The sequence below is a fragment of the Microtus pennsylvanicus genome, chromosome 2, assembly GCF_037038515.1.
Source record: "Microtus pennsylvanicus isolate mMicPen1 chromosome 2, mMicPen1.hap1, whole genome shotgun sequence".
Taxonomy (NCBI): domain Eukaryota; kingdom Metazoa; phylum Chordata; class Mammalia; order Rodentia; family Cricetidae; genus Microtus; species Microtus pennsylvanicus.
The window spans coordinates 65,947,861-65,961,807 of record NC_134580.1 but is presented as its reverse complement, the minus strand read 5'-3'; the positions used below and the strand labels follow the sequence as shown (position 1 = coordinate 65,961,807).

The 13,947-nt window shown below is 39.7% G+C and overlaps 1 protein-coding gene across 4 annotated transcripts in view; it reads left to right on the top strand.

Annotated features, from left to right (window-relative positions):
• Nucleotides 1-13,947, top strand: part of Cpq (carboxypeptidase Q) — a 361,963-nt gene that overhangs the window by 97,626 nt on the left and 250,390 nt on the right. For all 4 annotated transcript variants that reach the window (XM_075961232.1, XM_075961233.1, XM_075961234.1 and 1 more), the window contains one exon: nt 336-543. In XM_075961232.1, coding sequence (XP_075817347.1) covers nt 336-543 — 208 coding nt within the window. The remainder of the gene's footprint in view (nt 1-335; nt 544-13,947) is intronic.

Below are 13,947 nucleotides of genomic sequence, written 5' to 3'. Positions count from 1 at the left end.
TCAATTTTAAAAATAAATGATGTCTTCTAATGAAATACATGATTTCATGAGAAAGGGGTAAAGGTATCTTTCCAAGCAATTTGTGACTTAATGCTAGCTGGTGGAGTGAGCTGAAAAACCTTGAGTCATATGTTAGATTATTTTGAATATATTGTCTTTGTCTTGGGCAGATGACTAACTCTGCAGTCTTGCTCCCATGGTAACTAGCTTTCAAACTTCAATCTTCTCCACTCAGTTTGCCAGATGTAGCCAACAGAACATGTGTGACCTCTTGTGTGCCAGTTCCTCCTAGCTGATGGGAAAGCATAAGTTAATGGTTTGACTTTTATTTCTAGGCATTACAGCAGAAGTACTGGTAGTGACCTCTTTTGATGAACTCCAGAGAAGAGCGTCAGAGGCAAAAGGGAAGATAGTTGTTTACAACCAGCCTTACACCAGCTACAGGATCACAGTGCAGTACCGTACACAGGGAGCTGTGGAAGCTGCCAAGGTGGGGGCTGTGGCATCCCTCATCCGATCAGTAGCATCCTTTTCCATCTACAGGTGAGTTGTGTTGTTTACTTGAGTTATTTTCGAAAATTAGTTTTCTATGAACAAAAACACATTATGAAATAAAAGCAAACCATCCAAATAAGAATACTGATGGCAGATGGAAACTCCTTCCAGTTCCACAGTTGGTAATTTGATTGCTATATCTTCTGTTGACTGAGGTTTCTGTCCTGCCCGGTTCCCACAGTTGTTAAGTCCCAAAGAAATCACACAGAGATCTGCTTTAATTATAAACTGATCGGCCCATTAACTCAGGCTTCTTATTGACTCATAACTTACATTAGCCCATAATTCTTGTCTGTGTTAGCCACTGGCTTGGTACCTTTTTCAGTGAGGCAGTCACATCTTGCTTGCTCTGTGTCTGGCTTCCTCTCTGTCTGGGTGACAACTACATACTGACTCTTTCCTCTTCCCAGAATTCTCCATATTTTATTGCCCCGTCTCTACTTCCTGCCTGGTTACCCTGCCAATACTTCCTGCTTGGGTACAGGTCAATCAGTGTTTATTTAAAATACAAGTGACAGGGTACAGACTATTGTCCCACAGCAATCTTTGGTCCTTTGGGATTCCAGGCATCATTTATGAATTCCTCTGAAAGGTTTCCACACTGAAAATGATCCTGTAACATTCTTTCTACAATTAACATATTATGCATTTCATTGGAGGGAGAACTGAGTTCATGTCTGTGTTTCATCCAAGATTCCTAATGACTACAGAGGAGGCCAGGCTGTTTTCCATATTGCCACAGAAGTAAAATAAAAACAGAATGCATGACATGTTAAGGAATGTCTGTTGTATTATAGAAAGAGCTTGGGGACTACAGGACCTTTCTGGATAACTATGTGACTGGGTTATATGTTTATTTACCATGTAATTTTCCTGTACAGACAAGTGAATGACTATAGGTACATAAAATAATTTGTAAAACTAAATGAAGTAAACTTATGAAAAAGGCTTGTTTATCTGTAGATGTCTATATAAATAAATGTTGCGCTTAGAAGGCTGTGTTCTCTGGAACCCTGTTGAGGTAATGGCACAGTATTTATTTATTTTGTGTTACTTTAGAAATATTTTGTGTATGAGTGTTTGCTTGTGTGTCTTTATTTTGGGACTGGAATTGTGGATGGTTGTGATCTACATTGTGAGTCCTGGGAACTTAACTCTTGTCATTTACAAGACCAGGGAATGTTCTTAAGCAGTGAGCTCCTACTTTTAACTTTTAAGAGGTATATTTCTGACTCCCACCCCCAGGTTTTTGTTATGTGTCCAATCTGGACTTGAACCATTAAACTCAAATGATTCTCCTAAGCCAGTCTCCTGAGTAAGTAAAACTGCCAATATGTAATAACTGTCCCAGGCCAAGGTGCTTCATTGAATCTTAGCTTTAGAAATAAATTCAGTATTGCAATGGATAAAAGCTCAAAGCTGACATGAGTCTATTTGCCCTAGATTAATAGCTGTATATGGTGGTCATATACTGAATAAATAAAATAAGGTATTTTAGAAAAGCAGATTAAAGAAGCACCTTGTTAATATAGCCTGGTCTGTGTTGTCAAGAAATGCAAAAGTAATTACAAATAAAGTTTATCCTGGTCCTGGAACTGAACTTTCTGTTTCTATTATAAAGAAAAACTGTATTCTTCATATCTGCTATTTGGAGCTGGGGACACAGCTGGCTGGCCTTAATTAGTTCTCCTCACTCCCTAAAATGAAACCAGCAGCTGGGATGTGCAGCCAGAACAGTTGTTCAGAGTGCAAAGTGAAGGATGGGGGCTGTTTTTATTTTATGGGGATAAGAGGCTTTCCCTGGGGAGCAAGAGAGTGCAGGGTAAGAATCACCCACTAGCATTGCTTGAGTGAAGTCCTAGTTACACCATGTCACAAAACTAAAAGTAATGGCCTTTGTAGAGTCTTTAACGGTTTTGAGACTGGTCCCATTTGGATGGTTAATCTTCCCAGGAGAGAAGTTTAAAAACGGCTAGCGTACTTCCCACACTACCTCAGCTACTCCTTGGAATAACACACTCAGCAAGCTGTGGTCATTCACCATGATTTCACTGGTCATGAGGCATAAATTATGGAATGCGTATGAAACTGGAGCTTAGCCAGGAATCTTTATTTTAGAACTACAATCATAAGACTCATACATTCCCAGATGACTTAATGTGCAGCCATCCCCCAGGGCTCATTGACCTATTTTTTATTTATTTATTTTTATTTCATTTTTTTAAAAAATTTTTGCCTCAGAATAATAAAGACATCTGGAAACCAAGGCTTCATGCTGGAAGTGAGAATTGCCCAGCATGGGCCCTCAGGATGTTAGCCTCTACAGCTTAGGGTCAGCAACTTTTACTGTGTAAAAGCAACATTTTCTTCACGTCTCTAGACCTGGAGTGATTATAGCTTTTCATGGGCTTTCATAGTCAACATTTCCCTGGTCTCTTAATGCTATAACTCCATTTAGGCAACATAATGGATTAATATTGGCCATGACATACTGTATCTCTAAGCGCCTTCACACATGTCATGTGGCTTATTGTTCCATCAACCTGAAGGACCATGCAGATGGTGTGTTATTTTTCCCATTTCTAGGTAGGAAAGTAAACATCGAGAGAATTGGATACATTAGCATATTGAATTCTTTCATCCTGAAAAGTAAAAATCAAGATGAAGCAAAATCTCTTCGTTCTCTCGTAGGTTGTTTTAAAAACCTGGTTTCTGTAAGGCATGTTTTGTATTTCTGTGGTTGTTCATCCTTCATTCCCCACAGATACTTTAGTGTGTCTTTTATGAATACTAAGAAGGAACTTGTTAAAATCACAAATAGCTCCCAATTTATCAAATAGATTTGAGTTTTAGGACTTCTTTTTCAAATATACCTTTCCCTCTGTCCCTCTCCCACAATGTCCTTCCCTCTTCATATGTCCCCTTTCCCCCGATGACCCTCCCTCCTCCATCCCTTTCTCTCCCTATATTTCTCTCTACTCCCATTTTCTTCCTCCCCATCATTCTTCTCCCTATGTCCCTCCCTCTTCCTGTGCCCCTCCCTCTATGTCCCTCCCTCTTCCTATATCCTGTCCCCCATGTCCCTCCCTCCTCCATCCCTTCTTTTCTCCGTATTCTGCTGTTCCTCCGTTTTCTCCTTCCCCCTTCCATTCTATCTTTCTATGTCTCTCCCTCTCCCTATGTCCTTCTCTCCTCCATGTCCCTCTTTTCTACTGTCTCTTTCTCTCCCTGTACCCTTCCCTCTCCTTTCACTCTATTTCTTCGGCGGTTGACTAAGAATGTTCTACCTAACTGTTCTCCAGTAATTATAAATATTCTGCTATGACCTCAAGGCTCATGTATTCACCTATATGTTGATTCTTCTCTTGGGTGTTCTAGGTTGATGGCAATTTTAGTGTTTGTAAAAACCAAACTCTTTACCTCTTTCTGTTGCATTTTCTCAGTAAAAAAACTTCTGTCCTGCACATCACATAGCCCTTAGCTGTACTTTTCTTTTTCTTTGCCCCCATTTCTCGTAGTCAACAAATCTCTTAGCTTCTGCCCAGTGTCAAGCCTTTCAGCAGATGCAAATAGTACTGCCCCACTTCCCAGGATCTCTCTAGAACTTTCTATATTTCTAGTCACATATGCCTGCATTTGTTTCTCTGCTTCCTTCCATTCCCTGTCTCTCTGTCACACTTTGTCTTTCATTGTTCAGGCCTTTCTTCTGGGGAGCATTCTCTGGTTTTCAGTCATAGTCCTGGTGATCTGCATCTTTTTGATACATCATCCTGTATTCCCTTGGTATCCACTGTGCCGGAGGCAGTTTTGGTGCAGGCTTTGATAGCAGAGACTACTGCTAACAAACAGCTTTATATTTCAGTCACTTAGCAGCTACTTTTTTTTATCTGTGACTTTAAACCTTTTAGATTTGATTATTCTGCATGGAGCTGAACAAAAACCTGATAGAAAGCTGACAGCCCAGAGGGAGGATTTTTCATGGTTATTCTTATGTATGCCTAGATGCAGCATATCACCTCCACTCAAATTCTATTGGTCAGCATGCTAATACATGGAAGCTAAGAAATCTGGTGTATCTTTATGTCCAAAAAAAAAAATGAATTTGCTGAAAAACCTTTCAGTTTGCCCACTTGCCTGATTATGTACTGTGCTCTGAGTTCCAGAAAGACATTGATTTACAGACACAGAGAAAGGGAAGGTTGGTCTATTTATAACATCCTGCATAGTATTTGATGAACAGTAGTGTTGCAATGGGGCCTCTTGTTTGTTTCCCGGCCTACCATCAGTTCAGACCCGAAATAAGCACAGAAACTATATTATTTAAATCACTGCTTGTCCCATTAGCTCTAGCTTCTTATTGGCTAACTCTTATATCTTAATTTACCCTATCCCCATTAGTCTGTGTATCGCCACGTGGCTGTGGCTTACCAGCTAAAGTTCTGGTGTCTGTCTCCAGCAGGACTACATGGCTTCTTTTGACTCCACCCTTCTTTCTCCCACCATTCAGTTTAGTTTTCCCCACCTACATAAGTTCTGCCTTGCTATAGGTCCAAAGCAGTTTTTTTATTAATAAATGGTAATCACAGCATATAGAGGGGAATCCCACATCACAGTAGAATTTTGGAAATGACTATTGACGAGAACTTGTTAGAGACTGTAGAATAAATCATGACAGGGATAACAAATCAGGTGACTCATTTCCTGGTATCCACTGACCATACTGTATAAATTTATCATAGTAAGCTTAGAATATCTTGGGATTTTTTTTGAACACTCTGTTTTGTATTGGAAAGAAACTATCAAAATGTCCGAATTATAAATTTGTTTTCTAAAAATAATTATGAGCAATGATGTTTTCAGTTTCTCTCTGGCAAGGTTTCCCCTCCACCTCCATGAGAGACGGCGGCATTGAACTCCGTTTAGGAATACGGCAGAAGCTAGTGATGCTAGAGAACAGAATATGCAATGCAGTTCATTGCGTTTGCCCTTGTAGTTCAGGAGTTCTCACAGGACAGTTTCATCTGATAACAACAGTCTTTATTGTAACACTAATAGCAGCAGCCAGTTCAGAAGAGCACATGGCTATGTGATGCCCTCAGAAGACAGCCCACTGCTTTCTGATGAATCACTTCCAGGCTCTTGTTGGTTTTCTGAGCTACATGATTTAGAGCGTCTGTGCTCAAATTTACTTCAAAGAAGAGACTTTTCATTGTATTGATGCCTTTGTAGTGAACTGACCTTTCATTCACCATTGAACATTAGCTTATGAGAGCCTTTTCAGTTTTTCTAAGTGTTAAATTTCTCTTACTTTTGCAATAAGAAAATATTTCGATAATAATAAGTATAATTAGTTATAGGGAAGTTCTATAGACTAAAGCAGCTTTATGGACCCATTTGTCTTAGGTTGCTTCTGAAATTTACCTTATTTTAATTAAACATTTACTGAGAACTTCCCAGGAATTTCTTAGGCACAAATGGTGATTAAGATTAGTTAGGGCTGGTGATGGTGGTGCAAGCCTTTAATCCTAGCACTCAGGAGGCAGAAGCACACAGATCTCTGTGAGTTTGAGGCCAGCCTGGTCTACAGAGCAAGTTCCAGGACAGGCTCCAAAGTTACACAGAGAAACCCCATCTCAAAAAACAAGCAAACAAAAAGATTAATTAGAATCCCCTCCCCTCTCTCTTCTCTCCTTTCTCTCTCTCTCTCTCTCTCTCTCTCTCTCTTTCTCTCTCTCTCTCTCTCTCTCTTTCTCGTGTGTGTGTGTGTGTGTGTGTGTGCTCGCATGCATGCGCACATGTGCGTGCATGAAGGTGCACTTGTGTGGATATTAGAGAACAATCTCCGGTGTTATACCTTGGGTATTATTCCTTAGGTAGGAACCATCTTTCTTTTGATGGGCAATCAAGGTCTTTTATTGGCTTGGAACTTTCCAAATGGTCTTGAATGGTTGGCCAGGAAGTCTCAGGAACCCATTTATCTTTACCTCCCAGTCTTCAGATTCTAAATATGTGCCTTAATGCCTGTTTTTTTTCTTTGTTTGTTTTAATGTAACCAAGACAAGCATTTTAGTGACCACTATCTTCTAAGCCCTAGTCATTGTTGTTCCTTCAGAAATATTTTATCTAGGTAAAAGATAGACTCAGATAATTAGTCAAATGAATTTTATATATAGTAGAAAATGCATGGTTAGGGAGAAGGATAGAGGAAGGCAATGACCACAAACTGATTTCTATGGTGATATTGTGTAGTAATATGGAGCGGCGGCGGGGCTGCGTCAACACCCCAGCCGCCTGGCCGGCTTGGCTAGCTTATGCCCCGAAATAATTACACAGACACTGTATTCTTTTCATCACTGCTTGGGCCTTAGCTCTGGCCCTTACTGGCTAATTCTGATATCCCAATCAACCCATCTCTAATAATCTGTGTCTGTGAGCACCGGTCTTACCGGGAAGATTCTAGGTCGGAGCTTCAGTGTCTGCCTGGGAGCGGGGCATGGCGGACGTCTGCTCCCGAGAGGAGCGCTGTGGAGTCTGACCTCACTTCCTCTTCCTCCTGGCATTCTGTTCTGTCTACTCCTCCCACCTATCTTCTAACCAATGAAATGGGCCAAGGCAGTTCCTTTATTGCTTAGCCAATGAAATCAACAGATTGACATATGACACTCCCACATCAATATTGTGCTAAGCCTTTATAAAGGTTTAAATTGTTTTAATTATTTTTTATGTGACTCACTAGTTAGTATCTATATTTTAGAAGTTCAGAGTGATTAAATGGCTTATCGGGTTACACAGCTTATGAAGAACTGGATTTAAATATGTATTCTCTTGGTACAAATTCTGTGCTCATTATATCATTCCCATCCATGTGAGGAAGTAATGCTGTCGGAGTCTAGAGCAGATAACAGAAACCTGGGCCCCACTTCACTGAAGATTTACCCTTGGGGTATAATTGACAAGAAGCTATAAAGACATTCTATGCAATGTCAAGGCAAAAAAATGGAGTGTATGATGTGTTTGGGTGATATTCAGTGGATTAGTTCAGCTGGAGTCAAGTCTACTTAGGAATGAGAGAAATATAATTTTGGGATGATCAGAAGTGATGATATTTGATGAATACAGCATATTCAGTTTAATGTAGAGGAAATGGAGAAGCATCAAGTATGCTGACACCCTCTTCCCAGCTCCTTGGCAATATCAGCAACTACAAATTTGCTGAAATATAGAACTTTAGGCTCCACCTGAGATCCATTAAGTGGAAAAGCCTAAGGTTGGAGTCCAGCAAGTGGCTTGACAAGCCCTCTAGGTTTCTGATGCACATTAACAGTTAAAACTACATTGTCTCTCTGGGTCTGGGTTACCTCACTCAAAATGATGTTTTCTAGCTCCGTCCATTTTCCTGCAAAATTCAAGATGTCATTATTTTTTCTGCTGTGTAGTACTCCATTGTGTAAATGTACCACATTTTCCTTATCCATTCTTTGGTTGAGGGGTATTTAGGTTGTTTCCAGGTTCTGGCTATGACAAACAAAGTTGCTATGAACATAGTTGAGCACACGTCCTTGTGGCACGACTGAGCATCCTTTGGATATATACCCAAAAGTGTATTACCGGGTCTTGAGGAAGGTTTATCACATGTACTCACTCATAAGTGGTTTTTAAACGTAAGCCAAAGAAAACCAGCCCACAAATCAAATCCTGGAGAACCTAGACAACAATGAGGGCCCTAAGAGAGACATACATAGATCTAATCTACATGGGAAGTAGAAAAAGACAAGATCTCCTGAGTAAATTGGTAGCATAGGGACCTTGGGAGAGGGTTGAAAGGGAGGGGAGCAGAGAAAAATGTAGAACTCAATAAAGATTAATAAAAAATTTTAAACTACAGTTTTAGAAGTGTTTACCTGCATGTGTGCATTGCCTTCTTACAGAAGAAGAGTTTGGATGTCCTAAGAGTACAGAGTGAAAGAGGTCATACATGATGGAGGAGGGGGTAGCAAGATAGTATGACAAAATCCAGATCCAAACTTGACAGCCACTTAGAATTGAGGTGGGAAAAGGAGAGGTCAAATGTATTTTTTTCTAGTTATCTTCTCCTCTGCCCTCAATAATAGAACAGATGAGTTTTAACCAGCTAAAGATGCAGAAGGCTCCCCATTGCAATGATGTGATCGTTGTATGCCCACATGGGGAGAGATTGAAATGGGATGAGATACTGAAGGACTTTGCTTCATAAGTATGATGTTTATGTTTGCCTCACTTGCCCTTTGTGTACTGCAGCGGTTCTCAGCCTACGATGGTGGTGACCCCTTTGGGGACTGTGTATCAGATATTTACTTTATGACTCATAACAGTTGCAAAATTACAGTTATGAAGTAGCGACAAAATAATTTCTGGTTGGAGGTCACCACAACACGAGAAACTGGATTAAAGTGTCACAGCACTAGAAGGTTAAGGACCACTGGTGCCCTGTATCAATAGCCAGAGTGAAGAGGGAAAGGAATAGGAAGAGCAGCAATCAAGTTAGCTTGACTAGGAGTTGATGAAAGATTCAGCTGTGGAGAGAGTTGAGTGAATCCAGGTGATGTTTATAGTGTCAGTGAGAGGGAGAATGTTATACCATCTGGCAAGAAAGATGTGAAAAAGTATATAAATCAATCTCTATAATGATACTTAATTAATACAGAGTCGATAAATGACATAATTGGGCTACATCACAGAGTTAAATAGCTTCAAAGAGGGAGCTGATTAAAGCCATTACAATTTATAAAACATTCTTCATCTTAAGAAAGCGCCTTGATGAGATTTTTGTAATCAGGAGGCCAGCTTAAAGCATTCTGAGCAGAGGTGAAATGTCTTAAGAGCTCTATTTTGAAAGGCAGCTATTCTCAGGGAGAGAAAAAAAATGTTCGTTCCTTTTTTTATGGAAAAAATAATGTTGCATAACTCACATTTAGATAGTCTTGGGTTTTTGATGTTCTGGTGGTTTGGTTCTTTGGTATGACCTTAGGATAATTAGCTACTAAGCTTGATTTAAATTGTTTTGAAATATGGTTGCTATGGAGTGAGGTGGACATATCTGCCTGCTGGTGAAAAACAAGAAAAGCCACTCAAACTAAAGACAATACAACTGAGAGAACATTGATTATAGTCTCTTTTCCTCCCTCACTTTGCTTTTGTTTAATGAATTCTGAGACCCGTAACAGATGTGCAGTAATCAAGTCCCGTGCCAGCTCTCATCGCGGAAAAGAGAGAAGACCCACATAGAATGTTACAGCTTTCCTTCTCAGCATCTTCTTTCCCCTACTCTGTGACTTTTGAAAGAATACAGATTTTAAAATTTGTATTCTTGCCTTTGTTAAAGATCATTCTCACATGGTCTTTAATCTTTGCACACAGGTTACTGTTTCATGTAGCTTGACAGGCATCCTACCCATTTCATTTTGGAGTCAGGCAGTGCACTGTGGATCCTGGGTTCTGAGTCAGAGTACCTGGGAGTGTATTCAGCCACATTCCACATGTGCAACCTTGGCAACTGAAGAGGATTCCTGTGCCTCAGTATCATTTACAAATTAGCACAGAGTTTTGTGGAGGCTAAACAGAATAATGGTATCACCAGTGCATAGGAAGTTTTATTTTGTGTGTATGCTTCCTTGCATGTTGGGGTAAGGATGTTGGTGTATGTGCAGGCATGTGGAGGCCAGAGCACAAACATCAGCTGTTGTTCCTCGGGTCCTGTTCACCTTCTTTTCTGCGACAGGGTCTCTCACCTGCCTAGAATTTTCCAAGCAGAGTTAGCTAGCTAGCATTGAACCCCATGGATCTAGCTATACCTGCTTCCCATACTTGGATTACTATGGGAAAAGAATCCAGCTTGGATCCTCATGCAATCACTGACTGAGCTATCACCTGGCCTGCATAGTTAATTTAGTGTTGTTAGATAGTTTTAGTTACTATTAATTAGCTAGAGTCAGTGAATGAAAGAAGAAGGAATTGAATGTATTATAGAAAGGAGAGGAAAACAAAATAAAATAGGTAGGCCAGAAAGGGGGAAGGGAGAATTTGATTTATTTAATATCATCATAGTTGTTGGAATATAATTGTAGCTATCTGGCTGGGAGACAAACAGTAGCATTATATTTCCATTCAGATCCCTGTCTTCAGAGCTTATATGTTTATTCATCTGTTTCCCTTTCAGATTGACAGTCTGTCCATTAAGGTACTCCCAGGGATGTGAATAATGGATAGCACACAGTAGCCCTGGAACGAATGAATAAGGAATTAGAGGCAGCCTATCCAGTTTGCTAACATGTAAATTCAAGCTGTCACCATTTCACCTTTACAAACACTGAATAATATAGATGAGGTGACTAACCTTTTAAATCACTGCTTATCAAAAATAAAACTGTTAGAATCCGAGAGCAGACTGTATTCAAGTAAAGTATTGCAACTGCCTATTCCTAGGAGTTTTATGGGTCTGTTATAATTAGAAGTCTGTTTGCATTTCAAGTATAGATTGTCATTTTTCATCTGTTTATAACCTTGGTATAAAATTTACTCTTAGTTTCTATTGTGCATTCATAATTTAAAAAATATATAAATCATCACCTTCTATTTCCAGCTTTCTTATTATTAAAAGTGCCAGATTAAGTATCACATCACTGTGACATATTTTTCTGAATCTCTAGTGGTTAAAAAAATTAATGCATTTTAAATTCAAGTTTCAGGATTATGAGAATGTTTATTTATTCAGTGCCTTTTGATAAATGTCTGATATAGCATAGGAACAAAAAGAATCATACTTCAAACCAGTCTTTGCTATTACATATGTTTCTGCGTGCTCAAGTTGTCTCTCTCTCTACCGCCCCCCCCCCCGTCCTTGACGTCCTCTACATCCACTTTGGCTTCCTTAGGTTCCCAGGGAAAACGTGAACCTATCCAGAAAGATTTGAGTATTGACATAAATAAGTGCTTGCTCTGGATTTTGGCAAGTTAAAAAAAAATAATGTTGTATTTTGTCTAAGACCTCCATTCTAAGATAACCATGTCATGATGGTTGGGTTAACTGGCACTTCAACAGAGTGTAGGATTGTCTGGAAGATGGGCCTCTACGCATGCCTATGGCAGGTTATGTTGACTCTTAACTAAGGTGGGCGGACCTCCTAACTGTGAATAGTACCATTTTCTGGATAGTATCCTAAATTACAAATGAAGCAGTGGAGATGGAAAGTAAAACGTGAACTGATAGTCTTTTGCTTCTTGATTGTAGCTGTAATACGATCATCTGTTCCAAGTTCCTGCTACCTTGACTGTCGGGGTAATCATTTTGTACACTGAGAAGATGTTTTTGTTTTACGTCACCTGCCTAAGGCATCATATGATTGGCTTAATAAAGAGCTGAATGGCCAATGGCTAGGCAGGAAAAGATAGGTAGGACTTCTGGGAAGAGAGGAACTCAGGGAAAGAATCTGTGGCAAGAGGATTTTCCAGAGGAAGTCAGACATACAGTACTGAGGGGAGGTAATGAGCCATGTGGCTAAACATAGATTAATATAAATAGATTAGTTTAGGTTTAAAGAGCTCATTGGGAAGAAGCGTAAGATAAAACCAAGTTTTCATAATTAACAAAAGTCTCCATGTCATTATTTGGGAGATGGCAGTCCAAAAAAATTCTTTCTGTACTTGACTTTCCTTGAGCTGTGAGTCAAAATGAACTTTATCTACCTTAGAGGTTTTTTTTGGCAAAGTGTTTTATCACAGCAACAAGAAAGGTAACGAAGACAAGTGACAATGTGTGTGTGTGTGTGTGTGTGTGTGTGTGTGTGTGTGTGTGGTTTCTATTGTTTTTGTTCCAAGAAACAAAGTATTGCCCAAAAAGAGGAGAAGGAGGAGGAGAGAGAGACAGTAAGACCCTTTGTCATAGACTTAGATAAGACTTGGCCAGGCCATCTATTTGCTTACCTCTCTCAAGTCATGTTTTAGCACTTCTAATCTGGAAATGTTCCCTGATCTTTTAAATATTTCACTACACTGACATTTTTTCCCACAAGAATCCAGGACCACTGATTTGTCAGTGAGCTTCTATTTGCATTTACTGAGAACAGTATTGTGACTGTCCTATTCTAACACATGAAGGCAAATGATAACAATTTTTATTGGCAATCTATGTTTGATGCTTGTCATGGGCATTGCTTCTGACTTTCTTCATTTTAAGGAAGCCTTTCCTCAGGTGGGAAGTCATCATAAAATGGCAAGATGATTCAAGACTTCTGAATCAAGTTCTATAAACTGAAGTGATGGACTGGCTCTTCTCTAAAGGGCCTGAGAGGAGTAAAAATGGGAAAGGTGCTTGAAAAATGCAACACTGAAGCCTTGAGAAGGCCCGGGAACACACTTGAAATGAAGATGGGGATGAAGATTAAGGTGTTACCAACTAACATCTGGGGTGATACCTTGGGACAGCAGCACCAATCAATGAGCTTTACAGAAGTGAACTTTTAAAATCCCTTCTGATTTCCAGTCTCTCATACTCTCAATCATAATGAGTAGCAATGAACTTGAAGTTGGGCCTTTAGGATGTTCAACTTGTGTAGGTCAGATCATGGGTATGTGCTGTAGTTCCACATGACATTTTTCTATTCTCCCAAGTCTCATGGTTAAATCTCTGTCAAATAATACCCATTTTCCTATGACTTCGTATGAATTTATTTGGGTATGCATTGATTTAATCTCTGTAGTCTCCCCACAGAGAATCACTAGAATATCAATTGTGCCTCTAGAATATTTTGTAACAGTTGCATTTGGGTCATTTTGGTGGGACTTTAGCAAAATGAACTGTAACCAGAACACTGTCATAAGGATATGCCATGGGAGCATTTTCATAAGAAAAGCCTATGGGAGACCTGCCCCTTTCTGAATGGAGACTGAGGAGTGGATGGTAAGGGGGTGGATGGGAGTCAGGGTGGGAAATAGATGGCTGGAGAGGAGGGAGGGGAAACTGTGGATGGTATGTAAAATAAGTACAAAAACATTTTGAATATATATATATATATATATATATATATATATATATATATATATATATGAAATGGACACTCAGCTTATACAAAGCTGAGATTTCCGGGGACTTTGTGTTTTCCTTTCCCAGCAGGGGAAGAGTCCACCTGACCTTCCCCTGGCCTCCATAGAGGTAAGGCTGACTAAATGTCTTTTCTTTCTGCTGAGGAAAGAAGCTGTGAAGTAGGTCTTCATTGTTTACACTCCTCAAGTTGCCTAGCACTGGCTGTATCCATAACATCATAGCATATTGAAAAGTTTGCAGACTGGCAAACTCTTCAGAAAGGATCCTGTTGCTCATGAATCCAAGAGGCATTATGATGTTCCACTGATTTTATC